A 27,275-nucleotide genomic window follows, 5' to 3' on the forward strand; every position below is an offset into this window, starting at 1 on the left:
CCTCGAGATACGAAAGGCTCAACTTAGGAAAAACTTGAGATACGAAAGCAAATACGAAAAATTTTACGGCTCTACATACAAAAATTGCTCAAGATACGAAAGGTTGTTGCTGTAAAGTCTGAGATTCGCCCGGACCACCGATAACAATTTTGAAACTCGCGCGCCGCCAATGAGTAGATTCGCCACCATCCTCCGCTCTCCCATTCCCATTGTTCCTGATGCTAGTCACCGCCATGAGATCCTTCTCTTCTATTGGTCAGCATCCCTCCCATCATGCATCTACATAGCAGCGTGCTTCTTCGGCCACCGCACGGCATCATCTGTATCGTACGCACGCAGTTTTTGTTTGTTCTAACTGTTTCGCAACCAGATCTTGACGAGATCGTTGCACTTGGCAAGTCCATGGGGCTGGTCGTCGACAAGGACGACATCAATGACCTTCTCGAGGAGCACCAAGAGGAGTTTACGACGGAGTTCTCTAGCAGCGGCAAGGAGGAGGACGAGGACTCTATGACAACGGCAGAAATTAAGGATGCTCTAGCTGCTTTTCATAAGGTGCAATCACTCGCGGAAAACACACATCCCGAAAAGGCTTACACAGGTCGTATGCTTGCACAGTTCAATAACGTTTGCCCGAATTGTTTTAGGAACATTGTTAAAAGTAGGCAGAAGCAATCTTCCTTGTATAGTTATTTTATTAAAGAGGCCTTTAGTAGGAGTAGTAAGCCAAAAAGGAAGAACCAAGTGATACTACTAAAAAACGTATAGTTGAAAGTGGTGTGAAAAAAAAAAAAAAACTTAAAAGTATAAAATAGTAAAAAAATGTAAAAATAAAAATGAAAAATTTTTTTTTATTATAGTTTTTTGTAAAGTTAAGTGTTACAGTTTTGTTAATGTGTTTCGTAAAGTTTAGTTTATAAATGTTTTCCTTACATTTTTTGTTTTGTAAAGTTAAGTGTACGTACGTATCTGCCGTTTGTCCTCCTCCTCTGTCGCCACTTTCAGATAGCCTCACTCGAAAGGTAAGCTTCCACATTTTACTACATACGGACGTATGTACGTACAATATTTCTTGTATACCATGCACACTAATACACTATTTACAGGTATATTTGCAGTAGGTATTAAGTTAGGTATTGAATGGTCCAAATTGTTGTAGTATTTCATTGTTCATACGTCAATTTAGCTTTATTATGAAATTTACTGGGGTGTTTTTGAAGGGCTTGGAACGGATTAGCCATTTTACATGTAAAATGCGGTCCAAGATACGAAAAGCTCATGATATGAAGGCCGCCTCGGAACGGATTTAATTTCATATTTCGAGGTAAATTTACCACTTTATTTATATATATATATATATGTCTTTAAAAATCACAGTAGATGCACGTGACTTCATAAATAAGCGAATACAACAGGAAAATGATAGTCAGAAATCCAAGCGCTTTTGTCTTTACTAAGACAGGTCCTTGACAATGTCTTAGTAAAAACGAAAGCGCTTGGATTTCTGACTATCATTTTCCGAAAAAATTCTGTGGGGACGTTTTTTCGAGAGAGAGAGAGAGAGAGAGAGAGAGAGAGAGAGAGAGAGAGAAGAAGAAATAACTCATTGCAATTAGTTGTTTTTTTACAGTATTGAAAGTTGTATCACTAGTGATTCACCCAAAATAACCTACGGTTTTTACCATTCCATATTACAGATGTTTTGATTATAGTGTCAATAGTTGTGACAGCGAACTAGTGACAACTATAGCCAGGATTTTAAGGTTGTCCAACTAATACAAGTGGCTAGAGATCGAGAGAGGTGGGGGCAAATGACCGCCAATGTCCAAGACATGGAACTTCGATAGATAGATACATAGACTGAATGCCTCTTTCATAATAATTTTCAGTAATCCTAAGTTCAATTGTGGTTCTTACCATTTTCTGCTTGTCTGCAATGGCTGTCTTGGAACCAATGATTTAATCAAAACAGTACACTATAGAAAGTCACAAAAAGTAAGGAAATACTTGTACAAGCTGTACTACTGGGCTTTAAATGAGCAGGGGAACAACGCCATCTAGAGGCGACTGACCTAACCACTTTTGTTTACAAAAATCATATTACTCCAGTTTTTTGTTTGAGCCCAGATGCAAAATTTACTCAAAATTTTGCATCGACACCCGATTATTTGAGTCTTTGTATGGTCAAGGACCAGGTCTCTACTGTATAAATGAACTGAAACTAACCATACAAAACCAATACAGTACTACTTAGTGTTGCAACATAACTAGAAGAATATTAAAGTATAAAAAATCAAACTTGGCAACAAAACATTAAAAAGTAGCACTGCAAGTCTTAAAAACTATTTAACAATAACACAATAGGTGAAATTCCAAGCATTCAGATATAAATTCAAATTCAACCCATTACTGAAAAAAAGTTGGCACAATGGTATGAATATAAAAAGTTGGCACAATGGCATGAATAGTCACAATATTCTAGCTAGAAAAGCAACATGGAGAGGCAATGAATGCTGTAGTTGCCTAAGCAAACAAGAAAAAACATGCGTCATGTGAGTGTCTAAACATGCCCAGCAGGAGTTTTCATTCCTGACAAAGCAGGCTAGTGAGACTGGATTCCCTACTTAGATAAGGAAGCTAATGATTAATAGGGTTGTAGTCAACAAGTATACAGGCAGTACATGGTTATCGGCGGGGGTTCCGTCCCCCGGGGGTGTGCCGGTAAGCGAAAACCCCCATTAACCGAAACTGGAGTGATCTATGGCGCCATAATGACTCTTATGGCGCTAATAACCAGTTATCGGTCCCATAAATTGGCGATTTCATGGCGCTGGACAAACCCCATAAAACCGGATCACCGATAACAGAGTCCACCGATAACCATGGACTACCTGTATGTATTAAGTAAAATATTATACTGAACCATAAATGTCCTTGGGTCTACAGTTTTTATTGACAGAGTTGTCGTGCAAAAACATACCATGATTAATGCCTTTAGAATATAAAATAAAAAAATAACCTTCCATTTCTTATCAATATATGTCAAAAAATAAAACATTCAGAATCTACATTATGTTATTAGAAATTAAAGGTAGTAATAATTTGGATATAAAAAATGTTAGGCATCATTTTTTTTCCAAATTTTATGAAGCTAAAACTATTAATTATCTGAACTTACCATGAAATGTACACTCTATATTTACCATTAATTCTATACATCCCAAGGTCCTTGAAATTTTTGAATTAATAATATTCTTATATTGTACGTCAAAGAATTCTTGACATTTCAAGAATTGAGGCCGCATATAAAGTACAGTGGGACCCCCTTATTCGCGTTCTCCGGATTCACAGATTTTTATCTGGACCATATCTACCCATTATTTGCGGTGAATTCGCCTATTCACGGGATTTTCCGACGAAAAATAATCACTAATTAGTGTATTTTGATGTTATTTTCATGCCTAATTGCATTTTTATGATACAAAAATGATTTACTAATTTTAAAATATTAATATTGATCAATACTGTATTAGTAATTTTAATAAGATTAAATATCACATAATAACTAATAATTCTCTCTCTCCTTTGCAGGGATGTATGCTTTTTGTGTGATAAATGATTTACTAATTTTCTAATATTAATAGCAATGTAAAGAGCAATCACTTCAATAAAGAAAATACTACATTGAATTAGTAAGATTTTAGTTTATAAATTTTAAAAATTATGTAAGAATGAAGGAAATCCCAGTCTTCACGCATCTTTCTTTCGAACTCTAGCTCTCGCTCTCTCTATCTCCTGACATCGATGAGAGATTTTTATGGTACACTATGTATAATATGTTTATTAATATTTTCATGATAATAGTAATATTAATAGTAATGATGATGATGATGATGATCATCTAATAATAATAATAATAATAATAATAATAATAATAATAACTAATAACAAAAGTCATATGTGAAAGTATTTTACAAATACTACAAAAATCTCTCTCTCTCTCTCTTACAGAGATGTATGTTTTTTGGATGATAAATGACTAATTTTCAAATATCAATATTAATGTAAACAGCAATAATATCAATTCATTAAAGAAAATATACCAAAGTGAATTAGCAAGATTTTAGTTTATAAATAAAAAAAAATTATGTAAGACTGAAAGAAAATGCATTTTAACCCGCATCTTGTCTATGAACTCCAATGTAGCCACGCTGAGATGGCTGGGGTCCAACAACTGTCAAATTTATCAAGTGTCAGGAGGGGGTGTGTGTGTTGCCCTCTCAGGATCACTAAATTCTCTCTCTCTCTCTCTCTCTCTCTCTCTCTCTCTCTCTCTCTCTCTCTCTCCGAGATGAGATAATTTCTATGGTACATGTGCATGTTTATTAATATTTTTGCATAATAACAATACTAGTAATATAACAAATTTCAAAATTCATATGTGGTAGTATTTTATAGAAGAACAATAATCTATCCATTTCAGTCTTTTAAATAAGAATAACACTTCCCCCCCCTCCTCTCTCTCTCTTGCCACAAGAGATAGTATGTCCTAGTGGTAACTCTCGCCCTCTGTTTGGGCTGGAAGTGTATGTATAAGTACTATATCTTTAAGGACATTACTACATTTTATGGTAAAATAATAATATACAGTACAGGCGGCCCACGGTTAACGGCGCAATCACTCAACGGCGAATCGGTTTTACGGCGGTCGTCAAAAATATTCATTACAAAAATAAGGCATTTTAAAGGTATCTTTACGGCACAATTTTCAGTTAACAGCGCCGCTAGCGCCATTGTCTAACGAGTTCATACATTTGTAGACATGCCGTTCAGACCATAAAGGTTATGCAAATTATATTAACAAATTTTATGGAGAGTTATTACATAGGTATTAGGGTAAAATATATGCCTCTGGCGCTGTTCTATGTCAAAAATATAGAGTTACATAAGTGCAAATTTAGCTATAGATGTGTCGATTTATAAATGTTCATGCTTTTGTTTAAAATGTGTATGAAAATGTATTACGTGAAAGATATTTTTATTTCTGTACAGAAATATGATACAAAGGCAGCTTTTGAAACTGCCCTTCACGTTATCAAATACGTACGATGTTTTTTCATGTTCTTACTTGTGAGCCGCCGCCTGCCGCTCTTCCGAAAATATAATTTAAAAAAAAAGTGCAAATTAGCGATCGATGTGTCGATTTTATAAATGTTTATGCTTTTGTGTTTAAATGTGTATGAAAATGTATTACGAATAGGGTATTTTTTATTTCTGTGCAGAAATATGATAAAAAGGCAGCTTTTGAAACTGCCCTTCAAGTTATCGACTACGATGTTTTTTCAAGTTCGTTCTTGTATGCCGCCGTCTGCCGCTCTTCCGAAAATATAGAGTTAAAAAGAGTGCAAATTTAGCGATCGACGTGTCGATTTTTTAAATATTTATGCTTTTATGTTTAAAATGTGTATGAAAATATATTACATAAAGGTATTTTCATTTTTGTACAGAAATAAGATACAAATTAAGGCAGCCTTTAACTACGCTCCACGTTGTCAGCGGATGTTTTTTCATGTTCATTCTTGTCCGCCAGTACCGAAAAATGCATTGTGTTATTTTATTAATTATGCATCTTTTCCATAAATCCTTTAAAAAGTTATACATTATTTCACTGTATCCAAGAATATTGTATGTATTCTCATATTATTGTATTTTAAAATACTACGGCAAATTTAAGCCAGTATTCTGCGGAGCGGCCAATGTTGTGGTTTGAAATCAGCTGATGAAGACGTGTTTGTTTCACCATAACGCAATTCTGAGGGAATGCTCTTGCTTCTAGTTAGCATAAACAAATATCTAGATACAGTGGTACCTCGAGATACGAAATTAATCCGTTCCAAGACGGCCTTCGTATTATGAGTTTTTCGTAACTTGGAACATTTTACATGTAAAATGGCTAATCCGTTCTAAGCCCTCCAAAAAACCCCAGTAAATTATATTTCCAGGCCTAAAACACATGTTCTAGGGTTACGACAGAAGAAATATGACTCCAAAAAGGCAAAATACTGTACATGAGTAATATTCAACTGCATGTAATGTTCAACCCCATTTTTACTGCATATATTAGGACTTTAGCATATGTCCCTTAGCAATAAGCCTAGCCTATAACCGCTACTGTAGCCTAGTCTATGATTCTGACATCTAAACCTAAGAGCTAAAAGCTTAGAATATGCCAATAAAATGTATAAATAATCAGTATGTACTCATTTCAAATAATTATTAATTAATCATTAACTATAATACACAAGCAAACAAAAAACAAACCTTCCAATCGATTGTTTACATTCAGCTCTTAGTATCGAACGAGCGCCAAGCAATCATTTTTCCTAGCACACAGTAAGCCATAAATTGTCATTAGTATCTCTCTTCAACTAATGAAACCACCAAACAGTATAATAACCATTCATTTCTATTCTTTATTCAATCTTTACCTAATGAAGATACCGAGTTACTGACAGCTATAATGAAACATGCGTATACGTAACGTAATAATAAAACCGAAGAAGAATTCTAAAAAATACGTATTTGTTGGCAGTCTGATTTATATTATATATTATGATATCTAATTCACAATTGTTTTAATTTAATGTATTGCATGTACTCATTTCAAATAATTATTAAGTAACCATTAACTATAATAAACAAACAAAAAAAAGCTTCCAAACGTCTGTTTACATCCAGCACTTACGAGTATCGAACGATCGCCAAGCAATCACTTTTACACAGTAAGCCATAAATTTTCATTATCTCTCTTCAACTACTGAAACCACCACACAGTATAATAACCATTCATTTCTATTCTTTATTCTATCTTTATCTAATGTTTTTTTTATTAAATGTATTGCATGAATAAGTTTTTTAATTTACAGCAACCTTTTACCAATAGAATACTTAAAGCACAAGGGGTAGATGCTGACCAATAGGAGAGCAGGACCTTATGGGGTGACTAGCATCAGGAACCAATGGGAGAGCGGGAAGATGGTGGCGAGTTTACTCAGTTGGCGGCACGGGAGTTTTAAAATTGTTCTCGGTGGTCCGGGCGAATCTCGGGACTTTACAGCAACAACCTTTCGTATCTTGAAAACTTTTCGTATGTAGAGCAGTAAAATTTTTCGCATTGGCTTTCGTAACTTGGATTTTTCGTAAGTTGAGACTTTCGTATCTCGAGGTACTACTGTACTTGACTTAATGAGACAAAGTTATTTTTCCTTATACAGCGTGTTTTTAGGTGGAAATATTTATTGAATATGTCTCGTTGTGAATGTGAACTATTTTTTTCGTTAACAGATTACGTTGGCGGCATGTTTATTGCGTAAAAAATTACGTGATTCCGTTCGCAATAATCCTTTATATCATCGTAATACGAACTTTACGTTATTTATCTTATATCGGCGTGAAACCAACAGTTAAATGTGTTCTTTCAAGCACAGTAGTTTTGATTAAAATGATTTTATCCCAATTTTATCTACAGTTGTGTTTGATGGCAGACGTTTACTGCAGTTTTATCCTTGTTGCCGATGTATGATAATAGTCATTAGCAGCTTGAACAGTTTTCTCAGCTTCAGTTATAACTAGGTTTAAATTTAACAGTATATTTCCCGATTGATCTTTAATCTATATTGATCTCTAATCTATAGCAAATAAAGTTATTACATTAAGATATCTCAGTTCTATTCTATACATAACGCCATTTATAACAAATACGGTAATGTTGTACTGTAGTACAATGATTGAAATACAAGCCAAACAGATGTTATCGAGTTCGGTTGTACTTAGAAAAAAAAAAGTTGTTTCTCGTTCGGTTGTTCATGGCTGTACACGTTCACGCAACGAGTATAACGTTAAAAACCATACTTTCATCATTCTCTTTTGCCTTGTTATTTGAACTTATGTAACTAGAAGATAGATAAAGTTAGGCCATTGTAATTTGATCTCTCAATAAAATCGGACTATCGTAAGACTAATGATCGTAAACCTGAACACTACAGCTACCTGTACACTGTATAAACTTTATTATATCTTTACATACTTTAGACACCACATGTACTGTACAGTAAATTCTTATAGTTACTAATAACATGCAATAAATTATAATTTTACTTATTGCGCCGCGTTGTGGGAGGTTACGGCGCCTTTGAACTGGGCTAGTTTTCGAAATAAGAAGGTGTTTGCGGGCGGCCGTAGGCTTTAAAATCGCCTTGGCCGTCGAAAATCGGCTTGGCGTCGATGACCAAGGAACGGAACCCTGCCGCTTAACCGAGGGCCTTGACCCTGTTACTAGTTTTACCAAATAATATTAAGTTTAAATGAGATTAAAAAGTAAAAAAAATAATTTTCCTCTTTTCTCTCCTCTTCTCTTACATAATGGTTTAATTTGTTTTGTAGGTTAAAATAAATGAATGATTTAACCTTACAACTAATTTTCAAAATTTTAAATAAAGATTTAATTAAAAATAGCGATTCCAGTCAATTTTATCCACGTGGCGAGGAAGGTGGGCAGGGGAAGTAAATGACAAGTTTGATAATTATGCTATTGGTGGAGGGGAAGGAGTTTGGCGTCTGGGGGAGTTTTCTCTCTCTTCTTCTCTCTCATTTTCTAATTCCCTCTCTGGGTCTCAAAAAAGTAATTCATAATTTCAACTCCTTGGTCAGATATATGATGTTTGCCCAATTCACTGGTCTCTCTCTCTCTCTCTTCTCTCTCTCATATCTCTCTCTCATCTCTCTCTGTTCTTGGTCTCTCCTTCTTTTTCTGTGTTATTGGCTGTAGGTATTGTTTTTAATGGTAAAATGTTCAAGATGACTTTGAAATGATGATAATAATACAACCTCAAGGATTAATACAGTATAAGAAGTTAGTAATTTTAGGTATAATTGAAGTAGGATGTTATTAAAGATATACATTTGGTATCTGAACTTTCAAGATAGGCAGTTATAAGCATTTTTAGTGGTGGTTCTAACTATTCACAGGTTTTAACTATTCACGGGGGTGTCTGGTACACACCCCCCCCCCCGAATACAGGGGGAACACTGTAATCTCATTTTGAAAAAAACGTAGGGATACTGGCAAAATCTAAAATTTATAAAATTTAAATTTTGACAGTGCAATGGGACTTCCAGCATTTTCCTCAATAAAACACCTTCATGATTTTGAGAGTGGCTCCAATGATCCTATTTACATTAAGGTTTCCATTTTGCCAATAAAACACTATCAAAAAAGCTTAAATGGCTCCAATGATCCTATTTACATTAAGGTTTCCATTTTGCCAATAAAACACTATCAAAAAAGCTTAAATGAAACTATAATATATAAATATGATGGGTAACACACTGGTTGTTACCTAGAAGCTTCAATAAAGTTAGCTGGCTTTGTGTATACATTTACTGTGGGTCCCTGTATTCGCGTTCTCCGGATTCGCGGATTTCTCTCTGGGCCCTGTATTCGCGTTCTCCGGATTCGCGGATTTCTCTCTGGGCCCTGTCTACCCATTATTTGTGGGGGATTCATCTTTTCACAGGATTTTTCCGGCAAAAATAATCACTAATTTGTGTATTTTGATGTTATTTTCATGACTAAATACATTTTTATGGTACAAAAATGATTTAAAGATTTTCAAATACTAATACTGATTAATACTAAATTAGTAAGTTCAATAAGATTAACCCTCTTACGCCGAAGCCCTAAAAATCAAAACCTCTCCCGTATGCCGGGGCCGGTTTGGAGTGAGCGCGGAAGCGGAAAAAATAATTTTTCCAAAAAATCATAGCGCACTTAGTTTTGAAGATTAAGAGTTCATTTTTGGCTCATTTTTTTTGTCATTGCCTGAAGTTTAGTATGCAACCACCAGAAATGAAAAATATTATCATCATAATATGTAAATAATGCAATATATGGTAGCGAAAAAAAAAAATTAATACATAATTGTATTCAAATCACGCTGTGCAAAAGACGGTCAAAGCTAATGAGTTACTTTTTTTTTCGTTGTATTGTACACTAAATTGCAACCATTTTGATATATAATAAATTGTAAAACAATAAAAGCAACACCGGAAAAATATTATCACAATATGATGTACGAATTCGTAACGCGCGAACGTAAAAAAATGTTATTTTAAAAAATTCACCATAAATCTAAATATTGTTCTAGAGACTTCCAATTTGTTTCAAAATGAAGACAAATGATTGAATTTTACGATACTGTAAGAGTTTTAGATTAGAATTGCAGATTTTGACCATTTCGGACGAGTTAAAGTTGACCGAATGTTGAAATTTTTATATATACAGTGGACCCCCCGTATTCGCGTACTCTCACTTTCGCGGATTTCTCTGGGGAACGTTTCCTTGCATTATTCGCGGAAAATTCGCACATTCGCGGTATTTTTCTTTGAGGAATATGCATAAATTCCTGGTTTTTTTTTATCAATTTCATCATAAAATGCACTTTTAGTGATAAAACTATTAAAAAAACCAAGTATGAAAATTTTTAGTGGTTTTTCTTGAGTTTTAACTAACAAAATAGGCTGTTTTTAGCGTTTTTATAGGGGTTCCAAACATTCGCGGGTTCTAACTATTCACGGGGGGGTCTGGTACGCATCCCCCGCGAATACGGGGGGACCACTGTATAGTTTTTTATATGCACATATTTCGGAGATGGGAAAAGCTACAACCTTCAATTATTTTTTATTGTATTCTTCATGAATTTGCGCACATTTTGATATATGAAACTCTATAAAACGGCTAATATGAAAAGGAGCAAATATTAGGATAATGCGATGTACGCATTTCGGAGACTTGCGGCCGCGAATCAGTGCGAGGAGGGAAGTTAAATATATTTTTCAAAAATTCACCATAAATCACAATATTGTTCTAGAGACTTCAAATTTCTTTCAAAATGAATTACTAGGCCGTAAGAGTTTTAGCTTACAATTGCGTTTTTTGACTATTTCGGTAGAGTCAAATTTGACCGAACGTAGTTTTTTTTCTATTTATCGTGATTTATATGCAAATATTTCTAAAAAAGAGTAAAGCTACTACCTTCAATCATTTTTAGTTGCATTCTACATGAAATTGCGCACATTTTCATATATAAAACTTTATGTAACAGCTAATTTTAAATGGTGCAAACATTTCGACAATCGCACAAAAAAAATCTGATTTTTTCGGAAGAGTTACCGCGCGGACGTAAGGAAAATGTTTTTTTTTTCTTCATAAATTCACCATAAATCGAAATATTGTGCTACAGACTTCCAAGTCGTTGCAAAATGAAGGTAAATGATTGAATATTACTAGAATATAAGAGTTTTAGCTTACAATTGCGTTTTTCGACCATTTCGGTAGAGTCAAAGTTGACCGAAAGTTGAAATTTTTGCACTTAACGTTATTTATATTAAAATATATCAAAACTGATAAAAGCTACAACCATGGGTTGTTGTTAGTTGTATTGTGCATGAAATTGCGCACATTTCCATATATAAAACTTTATGTAACGGCAAATTTAAAATGGTGCAAACATTAGGACAATCGCACGAAAAATTTTATCGGAAGAGTTACCGCGCGAACGTAAGGAAAAAGTTTTTTCATAAATTCACCATAAATCGAAATATTGTGCTAGAGACGTCCAATTTGTTGCAAAATGAAGCCAAATGATTGAATATTACTATAATATAAGAGTTTTAGCTTAAAATTGCGTTTCTCGACCATTTTGGTAGAGTTATAGTTGACCGAAAGTTTGAAATTTTGCACTTAATCGTTATTTTAATGAAAATATTTCAAACTGATACAAGCTACAATCATGAGTATTTTTTTGTTGTATTTTACATGAAATTGCGCACATTTTCATATATAATACTTCATGTAAAGAATAATTCAAAATGGTGCAAAAATTATGTCAGTGACTAAATAATTTTTGAGGTGTCACTGATACTTTTTAGTGCGATAAGAAAGAAATTCGCGCTTGCGTAGCGATTGTAAACAAAACAACGCCTTGACCCGTGAACTCCCAGCATCCCCCAAGGCGCGTGATACAAAAGTTTTCGGCTGGTAGGCCTATAAGTATTTTTCCGCGAATTTTTAAAAAAACTTTTTTGAGTCGACGTATGATACGTCCATTCGGCATACGGGAGACATTTTGACTCGACGTTTAATACGTCCATTCGGCGTAAGAGGGTTAAATGATATCACATAATAATAAAAATAATAATTCTCTCTCTCTCTCCTACAGAGATGTTCTTTTCTTTTGTATGAGAAATAAATGATTTACTATTTTCAAATATTAATATTAAAGTATACACAATACTATCAATTCATTAAAGAAAATACTAATGTGAATTAGTAAGGTTTTAGTTTATAAATTTGAATGAAGGAAATCCCAGTCTTCTCTCTCTAACTCCAAGTACTAAAGCTGTCAATTTATCAAGTAATGGGACTGGAGGGGGAGGAGCTGTTGTGTTGTTGCCACCAAGTGTTCATGCAATCTCTCTCTCTCTCTCTCTCTCTCTCTCCCTCTCATTTACCGAGACTCAAGAATTTTTATAGTGCATGTTCTATATGTTTTTAATACTTTCAAATAATAATAATAATAATAATAATAATAAAATAATAATAATAATAATAATATAATAATAATACTGTAATTACAAAATTCATATTACGCGATAGTATTTTTAAAGAAAAACAATAATCTACCATTTCACTTTTTTAATTAGGATAACTCACTCTCTCTCTCAGCAAAAGAATTGATATACAGACAAGCATAATTGTTCAGTCCTCTCTCTCTCCTCTGGAAAAGATATACTAGTATGTATTTATCGTAAGAACTCACTTTCTCTCTCTCTGTTATTGGCTGTTTATATATTTTTCTAATGGTTAAAAATGTTTAAGATGACTTTGAAATTATATTAATAATACCAAGTCAATGGTATATTTGATGTAGGATTATACTTAAAAGTATACATTTTGGTATTTGAACTTCAAGATAGGCAAATATGGGGCATTTTAATAGGGAATTCTAACTATTTGCGGGTTTGATCTATTCGCAGGGGGTGCCTGATACACACACATCCCCCGCGAATACAGGGGGAACACTGTATATAAGATATGTATATATGATATATATATATTATATATGTATATATATATATATATAAATATATATATATATATATATATATATATATATATATATATATATATATATATATATATATATATATATATATATATACATATAATAATAATTACAAGTTCAGACCCACGTATAGTAGATATGATGGATGAGAAAAATTTTACGGTTATATCCACCTTTTCCTTAATTACTTTATTTCATCAGAGCCTTTCTAAATTACACCTCCTTAAGTGTCTTGGCATAAAAAGCTGACAAAGTAGGATGAGTGAACATGGCAGGGAAGGTCCAATGCCTGAAAAGGGCTTTTGACCAAGTATCTGGTCGCAAGTGCATTTATTATCTTATCTCCTCAACTCCTTATCTGTTCCTTGGTTGTAAAACATACTCTGTTGTAGTGTTGCTTGATAAATGTAATACCTGTTTATTTTTGTACTTCCTCTCTAATAAATTATTTGTTTTATCATACAAAATTGCTACGTCTATAGAACGCCTCGCCTTCCCAGCAGAGTTTTAGTGATATTTAATTATAAAAGTAGCAGCCATGCCTTCTCCTGAAGCGACTGTTGTTGGGAGAGTGGGTATGTCGTAGGGAAGATATTTCCGGTCTGACGGAAGCTTAGGGTAAGAGAGGCAAGTCACAAGAGTAGCTAGGCTTCGAGATGGATTTTAGGGACTTCTACAATAAGACCTATTTTCCTTCCCAATTTGCTGGCGTTGTGTTTACCACCTTTCAGGCGATGCTCGAGGCAGTCTTTGGAAGCCCCGTGATTCAAAAACAACGAGTATCGCTCTCAGTCAACTGCAGTCGGTAGTCCAGGACAGATGTCCACCCGCCAGACCTCCCAAACTTAGGCTCCTACCCACGACGTACTGGTGGACACGAACCCAAGACCTGAACAGAGGTCAGGCCGCATTCTTCTACAAGGATACACTGAATATTGCATAAAGGTACGTCTGAAAGTGTAAACTTCAACCCAGCACCTTTTACTACCATACGACTCTTGCTAAATTCATTTTCAATTCTCATTTTGTTTTACCCCTTCTACATCAAAAGCCTTTGTCCTCATCGGGCCACGTGCTCCCCTTTGTGACTTGTTAAAGACCAAGCTTTCGTGCATACCTCAGTGAACCATTCGAGTTACTTCCCCAATGTTAGAGAATTAATCAGCCTTAATCAAAGCAAGAAGTCATTTTTCCTTTGATCTTGTTTAATCTGGGATTCTTTTCCAGATTCCATGAGTCACGTGCCGTCTCTCTGCCCGCAAGTGTGCATTACCCCAAGTGTATGAAAACCAGCTACTACAGCTCCAGTGGAGCCATCATTTACCTTTTCTCCAGCCCAGCACGGGCCTTTTTGTAAATAAATAGCTTTAAGTAACGAGCCGAGTTTTCTGGCGACCTTCCCTCTAAAGAAATTAATAATAACTATCAGTTTACGGTAAGTTAAAGCAATTCCCTCTTGAAATCCCTTAATCACTTCCGTTTACGTATCTAGCCTCTCTCAAGGCCCGCTATATACGTAAATTGGCGAATCTTGCCTGGTTGGATTGAACCTGAGCTTGCTTAAAAAAAAAAGCTTGTAAAATCGCGTATCCGTTGTAAAACGTTAAACTGTAAAATTATTTTACAAAAAGCAAATCAAGCACACTTGCAGGGAAAGAAGACACACTGGCTCACGGTAAGGTATTCCATTCATTAATATGATTATTCTATAACCTATGTTAGATTAAGGTACGTTTAAGTATTTTTATTGTAAAGTGTTTTAAACAAATGTGAAGGTAGAAATCTTATTATTGTAACGGCCAGAGCGCCGAGCGAGTTCGGTTATTTTGTAAATCGCATTGTTGTTGTAGGAGCTCACACGAACACGTGTGCAGATTGATGCCAGAAAGGACCAGATCAAACTAGGAAGTGCTTTGCCAGGGTTTATTGCTGTATTAGAAAGCCTAGCTAGTTAGGAGTGTTTTTTATCTATAGTTACGGCAAAAGAAGTGTACAATTCTTTTGTCTGTGATATGTTAGGGAATCCATTTTTAACTTAGTTTTCATTCCAAGTGTTGGTAACCGCTACCTCTCAGCTAATTCAGCTTAGTAAGCTTTCGCGCCTGCGCGGTCTCAACCAGCCTTCGTTTTCGCTCACAGCGGCAGCCATGTTTGTTTTCTCTTTCAACATTATCTAAACAATTTAAGCAAAGTAACGTAAGTCACGAAGTTTTAACGTAAATAATATCAATGTCTGTACTAGTATCTATCGTTCTGCCAGAGAAATTAACGTAATTCGTCTTGAATAAGAAAGTGAATTGTGTTGTAAATTGCCTTCGCATTTACAGAGAATCAGCTGATTCGCCATCAATCTAGCACACCGTGGTGCTAACCCGCTCTTCTCGCCTCACGTGTTTCACCTCGCATCCCTCACTCGCGCGCTGAGCGAAAATTTCATTTCACTTAACGTAACCTCATTTACAATTGTTTGCTAACATCGTTTTCAAATCCTTACCGTAATTTTTCACTTGTCCAGTTACGCTAAAGTTAACGTAAAACTCTTAAAAGTAGAGTCACTTGCAAGAATTGTTAACGTAAAACGCATCTTTGTAAATTTCATATTAAAACGCAATCATTTCATAAGCGCAAGCCGCTAACATTAACGTAAACATCGTTCACCGCGAGCGCGTTATCATTTTTCATAAAACGTTTTCAAAAGCAATTCTTTCAGTAAACGTTAACGTAAGTAAATCATTTAACGCAAGTTGCGTCATATTAAACTAACATTAGTAGTTCAATTCAAATATAAGGGAGTTCATTCATATATCATTTTTCACCCTCTCCGAGAGAGAGAGAGAGAGAGAGAAAACCAGAACCCATTATTCACGAAGCCAAGAGTACTACATCTTACCATTAATTATAGCATGCCGAATTAACCTTATTTTAGTCTCTTGTGTCTTTCATTTACACAGCGTGATACGTACGCGCATGTGTCCATTGCAGTTTGCAAACATTTATTTATTTCATTTACCGAGTACTTCAGCGAGGGACTGAGCATTTTCAATTATCATTACCTGTCGTTGCCCGAGTGGTCTTGTTCATTTTTATCCCAAAAGACTTGCGTGTACCGCAAGCACAATTCGCACAGTGTGCCACGCAAATTCATTACTTCCAGACAGGGAAGAAGTCGTTACCAGTTTAGGACTGGCCACCAGTGCACGTCAGGTCTTATCATTTTACAGTGCCACTAATTCTTGACACTGTTCATCGACTGGCTGCTGAAGTACTCCCACCTTTTACTTTCTCTCCTCCACCATTACACTCTGCCATGAGCAGTGCCCTTTCACTTCGGTATACTTAAGTATACTGCATCTAGTGTCGTCCGACGGGACACACTAGCACAATACCAGTGCTCCAAACAAGGAGCGCCTCCTCATAAGTGCCATTGCACCTGTACAGGCCGTACAGGTAGCCATTCTACCTGCGTGTCCGTCCTGCGGAACGCCCCTTAGTGTGACGTGCGCCGCACTCTCCATTTGATTTTTTCACCTCTTTAGAAGGTGCCAATCCAGAAGTGCCACCAACTTACGGGACACTTCCCAAGTGCCACAGAGCACCCAGTCTTATCAGACTTTTTCTCTACCACGTCGCAGAACACCTTTCCAAGTGAGTGCCACTTTCCACAGTAGGCACTCCTATTCCATTCCGTTCCCTTCCTGGCCATTATTTTCATTTTCATCAGAGCCTCTACTGCAGCCTAAACAGCAATAAACCCTGGCAAAGCACTTCCTAGTTTGATCTGGTCCTTTCTGGCATCAATCTGCACACGTGTTCGTGTGAGCTCCTACAACAACAATGCTTCCCGCGACTTCTTTGCCGTAGAGCTCGAGAGGCTCCGAGTCCTCATAACTCTGGGCAAGGAGGCCGGTTACACTGGACCAGCACTAGACCAGTGGATAAAGGCGCAGCAGGCGGCCGCACGCCTGCAAGAAAAGAAAGTAAGAGAAAACCAGAGACAAGCCAGAGAAGCAGAAAGGAAGGCAAGGGAAGAGGAGCGAAAGCATGAGCTCGCTCTCAAGGAGAAGGAACTTGACATCAAGCGGGAGAAGGCCCGTAAGGAAAGTATCCTAGCTCAAGCCACTCTGCCAGCTTCCAGCCCTGCACCCACTGTCTCTCTTAGTCCCGCCGTCTCTGGTCAGCCTGACATCCTTTCGATTTGTGAGCCTGGTCCTGATCCAGTGCCCGAGATAGAAATTTCTTCCGCACCATCTCAGCCTCTTACCCTTTTACCGCCTACCTCCTCCACTTTGGAAGAGGTAAGCCCACCAGTTAACCCCGGACTTGTTTCCGAGGGTGATTCAACGGAGGATTCCTTAACCTCCCTACCTCAAATCACTGCCAGAGAGGACTCTTCACCTGTGCCAGAGCACACTGCCAGCCTTGGTGACTCCACAGATTCGCAACCTGTGGGGCCATCTCGGCCTTACCGTCCAGTGCCACAGAAGAGGTTCTGGAACACGTTCTGCCGAGACTGTGGCCGCAAGGGTCACATGTCTGCCAACTATGGAGGGTGCGCAACCACCATATTCCTGCCATCGCAATGGCCGTCACCAATCCTTCTTCACTAGGACCCCCAGCTAAGGGCCCTATAACAGTCGCACCCCTCCAAAGCCATTATCCGCCAAGCCACGTCAGAGCCTACGACGACTCTGGCGCTCAAATCTCCCTGATACGGGAAGATCGAATCCCCCGAGGGGCTAATATTGACAGACGTCAACTGATAACCATTGAAGGCATCAATCACATTAAACTGATACTTCCGACCGTACAATTGAGAGTCACCAGACCTCGTTTCTCCAGAGTATGTACCCTTGCAGTTGCAAGCTACATTCCAGGAGGTTACGACCTCCTCCTAGGGCAAGACATGAAGTCTCCCTCACCGTTCAAAAAGCCTAGGGGTCCTAACCCCACGTCAAATCACTCCAAAGCACGGAGTCATCGAAATTCTACTTCCTCCAGGAAGTACGTCCACCAACAGTCTCCCCCGTTACCAAGGAGGGAGATTGACCATTCACAGTTCCGTTGCAAAACCTGCAACGTAATAGGGCACTCCACGAATTGGCCTAGGTGCCCTAGCCGACTACCAGCAGCGGACAATCTCCACTTTCCACAAGGCTTAGCCTTCCAAAAGAGACAGGAGCCTCTGTCTCCCATTTCCAAGGGCACGCTGAGAGGTATTGCACCTCCGGTACCCGTCACAGGTCCAGTCGACCTCAACTCTCTGCCAGTGCCACTTGGCAGCACTGGGCAGTGCCAAGCTCCGTCCAGCCTGGACGTAGAGCCACCACCGAACTTGACCTCTGCGCCTGGCCCTGAGCTAGCGCCGGCGCCTAACCTAACCAAGGATCCTCCTACAGGAGATCCTCCAACAGGCATGGAGCTTACCGCAGCCCATGGCCAACCCCAAAGTCCATGAGTCTTCTTCACCCTCACCACTGTCGCCCGAGGATGAACCTCCGGCAGACCTAACCTTCATACCTCCTCTGGAAAACCAGGAACTGCCGCCGACCAGGAGTCAGCCTGGAGTTTTCCCCTTACGACCGGCTGTCGCAGCAGCCGAAGTGAGGGCCTCCCCTGCAGTAGGTTCCACCTCTACGACGGTTGCTGCAGATACCGAAGTAGGGTGTTCTCCTGAAATCCCTCAGGCTACCACTGCCTCTGCTCCTGCCGGCGTTTCTGGCCTTTCCCCAGAGTCTGTGCCTCCGTCTACTCCTAGGACTGGTATAGCCAGGTCCTGGAGGAATAAGAAGAAGAAGAAGAAGGGACGTAACCAATCATTAACAAACTAACACGAAAGAGCCACATGCTCTCCTTGACACCTGTGCCCGAGGTACAGTGTCGCATTCATTTGCAGAATGATCCTGGCACCTACCCAGAGAAGGTAGCCAGCCTGATCTCTGCCAGTAGCACTAACCCTCTAACCCCTAGCCATTGTAATACTAACCCTCACTTAAATATAATTACCTCATTGCATTTCCCTCCTGGTCAATTAACCACTCATCATCCCCACGCATCATTACCTCTCATTATGTATTTTAACAATTCCGTCGCTGAACTGCTGCTGTGCGTACCACACTCTGGAATGATTGCGTCTTCATTTAACTGTATTGAGTAGGTTAGGCTAATGATTTAGTACCAGGGCATTAGGTTAGTAGCAAGTAGAATTTTCAAGTAACCTTATCTAGGGGTAGAGTAGACTGTCGTCACAAGACAACCCGTAGTTATTACTTAGGCTAGACTACATTACTCCATTAAGTTAGTACACTTAGCATCTTTGCCTATAAGTTAGGTAGGCCATTGTAGTCAGCCGTATCGCTGCTCAAAAAAAAAACTTCAAGTTAGAGTAGGAGAACTGGGTAGTCGAGGCGATCAACTTATTTAAGCCAAGACCTTCACGCCCGAAAGGGAGTGAATGCCTTCTTAACAGGGGGAGCTGCTACGTCTATAGAACGCCTCGCCTTCCCAGCAGAGTTTTAGTGATATTTAATTATAAAAGTAGCAGCCATGCCTTCTCCTGAAAAGGCGACTGTTGTTGGGAGACGTGGGTATGTCTAGGGAAGATATTTCCGGTCTGACGGAAGCTTAGGGTAAGAGAGGCAAGTCACAAGAGTAGCTAGGCTTCGAGATGGATTTTAGGGACTTCTACAATAAGACCTATTTTCCTTCCCAATTTGCTGGCGTTGTGTTTACCACCTTTCAGGCGATGCTCGAGGCAGTCTTTGGAAGCCCCGTGATTCAAAAACAACGAGTATCGCTCTCAGTCAACTGCAGTCGGTAGTCCAGGACAGATGTCCACCCGGCCAGCCTCCCAAACTTAGGCCTACCCACGACGTACTGGTGGACACGAACCCAAGACCTGAACAGAGGTCAGGCCGCATTCTTCTACAAGGATACACTGAATATTGCATAAAGGTACGTCTGAAAGTGTAAACTTCAACCAAGCACCTTTTACTACCATACGACTCTTGCTAAATTCATTTTCAATTCTCATTTTTACCCCTTCTACATCAAAAGCCCTTTGTCCTCATCGGGCCACGTGCTCCCCTTTGTGACTTGTTAAAGACCAAGCTTTCGTGCATACCTCAGTGAACCATTCGAGTTTACCTTCCCCAATGTTAGAGAATTAATCAGCCTTAATCAAAGCAAGAAGTCATTTTTCCTTTGATCTTGTTTAATCTGGGATTCTTTTCCAGATTCCATGAGTCACGTGCCGTCTCTCTGCCCGCAAGTGTGCATTACCCCAAGTGTATGAAAACCAGCTACTACAGCTCCAGTGGAGCCATCATTTACCTTTTCTCCAGCCCAGCACGGGCCTTTTTGTAAATAAATAGCTTTAAGTAACGAGCTGAGTTTTCTGGCGACCTTCCCTCTAAAGAAATTAATAATAACTATCAGTTTACGGTAAGTTGAAGCAATTCCCTCTTGAAATCCCTCAATCACTTCCGTTTACGTATCTAGCCTCTCTCAAGGCCCGCTATATACGTAAAAAAATGCATCTGTTACAACTGGGAACATTATGTTACATCAGGTTAGTTAGAATAAGACGTGCTTTAAAAGTTAGAAACCTGACAATTTGGATATTTGGAGAAGGGGTAGGGAATGGAAAGGAATGGACTATGAGATTTAGGCTTGAAACCAAGCACTGGAATCCAAGGGAGAAGGAGTAGGGATACACTGCACCAATTATACTAGATCCGCAACAGAACAGAGAAAGAGCATACCTAAGGAAGTAACAGGCATTATAAGGCAGAAATTCCACATGAGAAATTAACATTAATGCCCACAAATATTAAAATCTGCCAGACATTATTAACGACGTGTACAAGTGCAATAAACTCACTTGGTGTAACAGTACATATGTACTGAGAAAATCTTTTTAACTAAACAAATAAAAAAATAAAATAAAAAATTGGGAGCAATCCCTATAGGTAATCACATTTGTATTCAATCTTACAACATACAAAAAACTGTGTTATACAACAAACTTCTACCCCACAAATTTATTATAAACTGCCAGAACAAAAATAAGCATGAGACTTTTGAATTTCAAGTAATGATCTAAAAACACATGCACACAAACTAAAAGCAAATGAGGAAAAGCTTCTTGACAGGCATGTGTGAGACTGAGTAAAGAAGAGAGAAAATCACACATCTACTAGAAGCAGTGCATTCCTCCTAAAATTTTATGGGCATTTAATTTAAGGGGAGCGCCGACTCCATAGGCCCTATTATAAAGCAAGTATTTATAGCCACCTTATGATCAAAGGGATTTGCTTCAAATTTGTACCAGTTATTCCTCAACTAATAGTGAAACTTTTAAAAGAGAAACTAAAAAATTTAACTTCTAATTTAATTCTTTTGTATCTGAAAAACACGTCATTTGATTTAAAAAAAATCAATTTCACTTTTTGAATATCAAGATATATAATTATACTATTATCAGTAAAAGTTTCATTAAATTTGGTTCAGTCTTTTTGCAGATATATCGGCATTTTTTTCTCTTTTTGCAGATATATCGGCATTTATTTTTGAAAACTAAGTTTTTGAGAAAATGGCAAAAGAAAAAAATTCATGCCGGGTTTGTGTAATAACTATGAAAATAGGAGTTACAAGGCTGATTTTTGCACTGAAACTATTTAGTCCTATAAGAAATGCCATGAAATTTACAATATAATCAAATGAATAAAACTGTGCTCTCTCTTGATTTATATATTACAAAAAATTTGCACTTACGGGGAGCGACAACATCATAAGGCTCCATCCTATAAAGTAACTTACTTTATATATAATGACTGAAGGTTATTCAAGTTTTCTCTATTATGCTAACGCTAAAGAAAATAGGATGCATAACGGGAATTTTTGAATTAATTCTATTTTTAATTAATTCTATTTTTAAATTCATTTTCCATGATTTCTTTACAATTTGTCATTCACATTGCCATTAAAAATGAACAAAAAAGTTGTCCTTGAAACTATGAAAAAACACTTTTATAGCATAATGGTTCAGGATATGTTTAATTATCGTAAAAACGCGTCCCAAAATGGTGCATTTTTTACCAGTCTTTTCCTTCGCAGTGCCGTACAAGCAAAGAACAAAATTGTCCATGAACAATCTAAACATTCTTTCATAGCAATAAATGTTTCTAGATATATTTATGCATAAAAACTGTCAAAAAAGTCCATACCTCACTAGGACATATCCTGAATTTTAATACAAAAATCTTTTATAATTCTTTTTAAGATTTGTGGTAACAGTGTCATACAAGGGATGAACAGAAATTATCAATAAACCATCACTAGGACATATCCTGAATTTTTAATACAAAATCTTTTATAATTCTTTTTAAGATTCGTGTTTAACAGTGTCATACAAGAGATGAACAGAAATTATTAATGAACCAATCGAAATTATCAATGAACCAATCTAAAAAAAACTTTTTTTTAGCATTACATGTAAGTTGAAAACTTTTGACTAAAATTTGTTAATTCCTTGAAATTTGGCAGTCGGTGCACCCCTTAATCAGGACATTAATACTAATAAAAAAAAAAAAAAAGGAAAGGTGGCAGACTAATAAGCAATTAAGAAAAACAAAAAAGGAGCGACTTCTGTGGCGTTATTCCCTATTCTGGCTACTTTGAAACTTTACATAAACTGAAGTTGCTTAATTCAATAATAAATATATAATATACTGAATATATACAATATGTATATACTGTATAAACACATATCATACTGTATATATATATAACAGCAATGACAGTACCCACCTTAAACCTACATCCCAGCAAGCTTGACTTTACTGTCTGTAAATTTACAAGTTTCTTAAAACACTCCAGCAGCTTAAACATTCAAAAAATACTGTTATAAGATTATCCATAGTAGCCTTATGTATGGTACAGTATCAGACCAGTTACATTCTTAAGACATGAGAACCATGAACAATGATAAGTACCTCAGTAACCTATGCATAATGAAATTTAATCACAAATCAATACTTGAAGCCAACAGAATCCACAAGAGGAGAAAGAAGTCCCCTAAGCCCACAGACAAAGAAAATGCTCAAGACCCAAGTAAACCAAGTACCAATTCCACATTTCAACAGAAAAAATTAAATCCTTCCACCAAAGAAACAAATTTATGTATAATCCAAACTATTCAGACAGGGTCCAGATCCAAACACAGGACTCCTTGACAACAGAATGACTAATTACTACCTTGCTTTACTAGCATTCCTCCGACATCAAGGATACCCAAAAAGAGCATTACACTACAGCATACAATCACTATTACAGACACTGCACATGTATGGTATTTTACTTTTATAAATTTACATAAGATGTTTTTACTGCTTAAGAGTAAAACTGCAAAATATGTATCGCAAGCAAGCCCAATAATATAATAAGAGGCTTGTCCTATAGACAAGAAATGCAATATGAACCTATCTTCATATAGTTAATACTGTAATACAATATTAAATTCTTGAAAAAAAACTCGCTTTGCAAAGCCATTAACTGACCATGCTTAGCTTAACAGTCTGATAAGGTAAAAAAGATCAAATTTCCATTTAAACATCCTATTTGGGAGGGCTACAAAAGTTAGATTTTAAATATATTTTTCCTCAGTTGGCTATGAACCTTGATAACACACTACAGAAAAGGTTAAGTATTATGACAATACACATACCTCCAAGAGTAGCAAGTGAAGCAGTAGGGAGCAGTCCTGATGTGGTGGAGGTAGATGAGCAGCATGAGCGTGGCGGAGGCTGTGGTGGTGGTCGAAGGCAAACCAGCTGCGCTGGCTGTGCCTTGACCTCCACCAGTGGAACAAGCACCATGAGGAGATGCCTGGGGAGGTCCAGATGATGATGTGGATGAACCCTCGTGTCCACCATGCGACCCAGACATGCCGGAGCCACTGCTGCCAAAGCTCACCTTACCGCACCCTCTCGATGAGTGCTGGCTGCAGTACAAAATTTTCCAAATAAATTTCATCATATTAAGCAAGTAATTCTAGCAGAAAAGGCCATTGTTACCTGTATGGTAAACAGTTCCTAGGTAGTATCTATGAACTTGCACTACTTTAATTAAAAATCCTGTAAACAAATTTTAAATTACCTAGGCCTGCAAATACACATTTTTTCCAAGTATTTTAATAACTTATTTTACAAAATATAAAAACCAAGCTGCAAATATTGCTTATAAAAAGCTAAACATTTTATAACAATCCTAAAGACTACTTTCCAAGCTACATGTTGTCAACATCTTTTAGTTAACTTCTAAGCCTTTTCCCCAAATACAGCAAACATTTTTTCACTAATACATAGCAGCCAGCATCTGAGAAAAATACAAACAGTCACAGCCATGTCCACCACAGAATCAAAAACTACCAGTCTACAGTATTAGTTTCATTATAGTAATCATATCCTTATAAAGGATTAGTATATGAAGACCTCTGAGCCTAATAACGGCTCTTCTTGGACTGGTTTTCAGGCATTAATCGCGAGAAAAAACATTTAGACTATTTAAGAAATTGGTTTTACTTAGAAACTTAATGATCTTATTAAACAAGAAATCCTTGCCTTCAGCAAGATGCCTCCTAATGTTGAGTTTCAAAAACATAAGTTCCTTTGATGGTTCCAAATTGGACAATCAACTAATAAGTGTTAGACAGTTATTGGTATTTGGCATGTACTACATTTCATGGGGTCTGGATATGGATTTGACATCAAATGACCATGTGAAAATCTAGCATGGCCTATGAGTAGTCTTATTAATACCACCTCTTTAGCTCTTTCTTTTTGAGATGATGACATCCATGAATGAACATCACTTTTTATATTTCTCAGTTTGTTTGTAGTTGGTACTGATGTCCAATCTGTTTGCCAGTCTGGATATATTGAAGGCTTCATAGAGGTTATCTAGTCTGATACTGGGGCAAGTGTCATTGTTGATGGAATAGTGCAAGCTAATTTGGCAGCATTGTCTGCTTTTTTGTTTCCTTCAATTCCCACGTGCTGGAATCCAACAGATTTTTATTAATAGTCCTGATTGAATAAGTTGATGTGTTTTTATTTGGATTTCTTGTACAAGGTGATTTGGAGACTTGTACAGGCAGCCCGCTGTTACTGTCGCCATTGCTTAGTGGCATTTCGGTTTTACCACACTTGTTTAATATACCAAATTTGTAACTAATTTGTATTTTTCATAACTAACAAACCTGAGGTCTTAACATTAGGATTTACTAGTGCCAAGCTGGAAACCGGTAGAATTAAAATTACACTTGTGAGATCCAGGGACTAATGGCATCTATACCAGGTCACGGGGCATGTATACACAGAATGCCCACGGCTACCTGTGACCCATCAGTTATTTTCCTACCGCCTTTAAGATAAGACGTGTTACTGTCTATCTCATTCAAAGCCGGTTTTTCAGTTTGCCCATTCTTTATCCATTTCATTTTTTATTTTTCATTCCTTTTCTTTCTCCAAGTGTGATCAGTGTGTGGTAAGAGTGTATACGTGGTATGATGGAGAATTTTGCCTCAACATCGGGATCGTCTACCGCTTCGAAGAGGAGACAAAGGAAATGCCCAGGAGTCAGTGGCTTTCCATGTTCTAGGTTCCTAACTTCGGTGTCGACGGATCCTCATCCAACGTGAAGTAGGTGCAGGGAAAACGTATGTACGGTTACTAATCCGTGTTTCTGTTTGTCGCGGTTTTGGTCGGTGGAACAGTGGAAGAAGTTCTATGGGAAAGCCAATACAAAGGAAGGGGGTGACGCCATCTTTTGGATGACCAATCCTTACCGGCTTCTTTTGTATCGGTAATAAACCAGGCTGCTCCATATGTTTCTCCACCTGCTTTTGAATTGTCTCATACCCCTTCGGTTTCTCCTAGCGGTTCTGTATAGAAACGTCAGGAGGGGCCTTGGGTAATTTTATGAATAATTTGCACTCTACCTTTGTTCCCAGCAAGTAGAGGGGAGATCCGCCATCTTTGTTCCAGGCTCCTGCTACTCAAGCGCATAGGTTAGATGGTACGTGGTCAGCGCTAGGCCTACCAGGCGTACCAACCTTGGATGGTCTGCTTGCGCATTATATGACGTCACGGTTCCAGCATGGTCGGCAGCGCTGAATGTTCCTCATCCCCGGGCTTGCAATTTATGGGAATTAATGCCGCGGCTTCACCATCCCACTCAGTATTTACAGCGATGCAGAACGTGGGAGGTAGTTTGGCAGCAAACGTGCGGTTGCCAGCAGAAACCTCTCAGTCTCTCCCTACGAGAGGGATGACGTCACAACATACGTCACACTCTTGAGATGGCAGGCGTGATGACGTCACAGACCGATTCTCGGCCTTTTTCGCTGCACCCAGACGCTAATATGCCTTCTGACCCATCAATGCAAACTGTAATGCAGAAATTACAGGATATAGAGGAGAGAATGAATAAGAGAGACAAAAAGAAAAAGTGTGATTCGCCTTCTTCGTCTTCTTCCCTCTAGTTCGGGCTGTCATCGCTAAGTCCGATAACGTCACGGCGAGCGCCAGTCAAGCGTTGGAGGAGGATTCGGGAGTTCCTGGCGGATCCTCGGCCAAGAGGAGAAGAATCAATTCTTCCTCTTCTTCGGACCAAGACTGTCATTTCCAAGTCAGCAAGAAGGTCGGAAAATCAGTGGCTATTAAGCACAAGGTTGGCAGACGAAGCCGTTCGCAAGAGTCCGAACAAGCGAGAGAGGTGACGGCCGGCGAGCTAGCGGCCGAGGCGGAGTTGCCAGTTCGGATCGCAAAAACTGCGATACTCTGGTAAAATCGACGTTGGCGGCGAAAGGTGCAGCAGAGGATGGAATGCAAGTCCAGTTTCGCCCGTAAGGCGTTCAAAATACGTACGAAGGACGATAAGGCTCCTATTAAAAAGTACGAAAAATAGAGAGTTGGCAACCTCGGCGGATACGTTCGTGGAAGGCAGTGTCCGTCTGGATAGAAGGCCGAGGCCGGGCTCGCCGACGCTCGAAAACGATGCCAATGCTAATAGAGACGAACTTACCTCTGTCTT

The 27,275-nt window shown here is 37.9% G+C and overlaps 1 protein-coding gene across 1 annotated transcript in view; it reads right to left on the bottom strand.

Annotated features, from left to right (window-relative positions):
• LOC135210461 (E3 ubiquitin-protein ligase TRIP12-like) overlaps positions 1 to 24,115 on the bottom strand; it is a 156,661-nt gene extending 132,546 nt beyond the window's left edge. The window contains exon 1 of the mRNA XM_064243355.1: positions 23,908 to 24,115. Within this exon, the coding sequence (XP_064099425.1) occupies positions 23,908 to 24,115 (208 nt within the window). The remainder of the gene's footprint in view (positions 1 to 23,907) is intronic.
• Between the last annotated feature and the right edge of the window lie 3,160 nt (positions 24,116 to 27,275).

Source organism: Macrobrachium nipponense, chromosome 39 (genome assembly GCF_015104395.2).
Source record: "Macrobrachium nipponense isolate FS-2020 chromosome 39, ASM1510439v2, whole genome shotgun sequence".
Lineage (NCBI taxonomy): Eukaryota > Metazoa > Arthropoda > Malacostraca > Decapoda > Palaemonidae > Macrobrachium > Macrobrachium nipponense.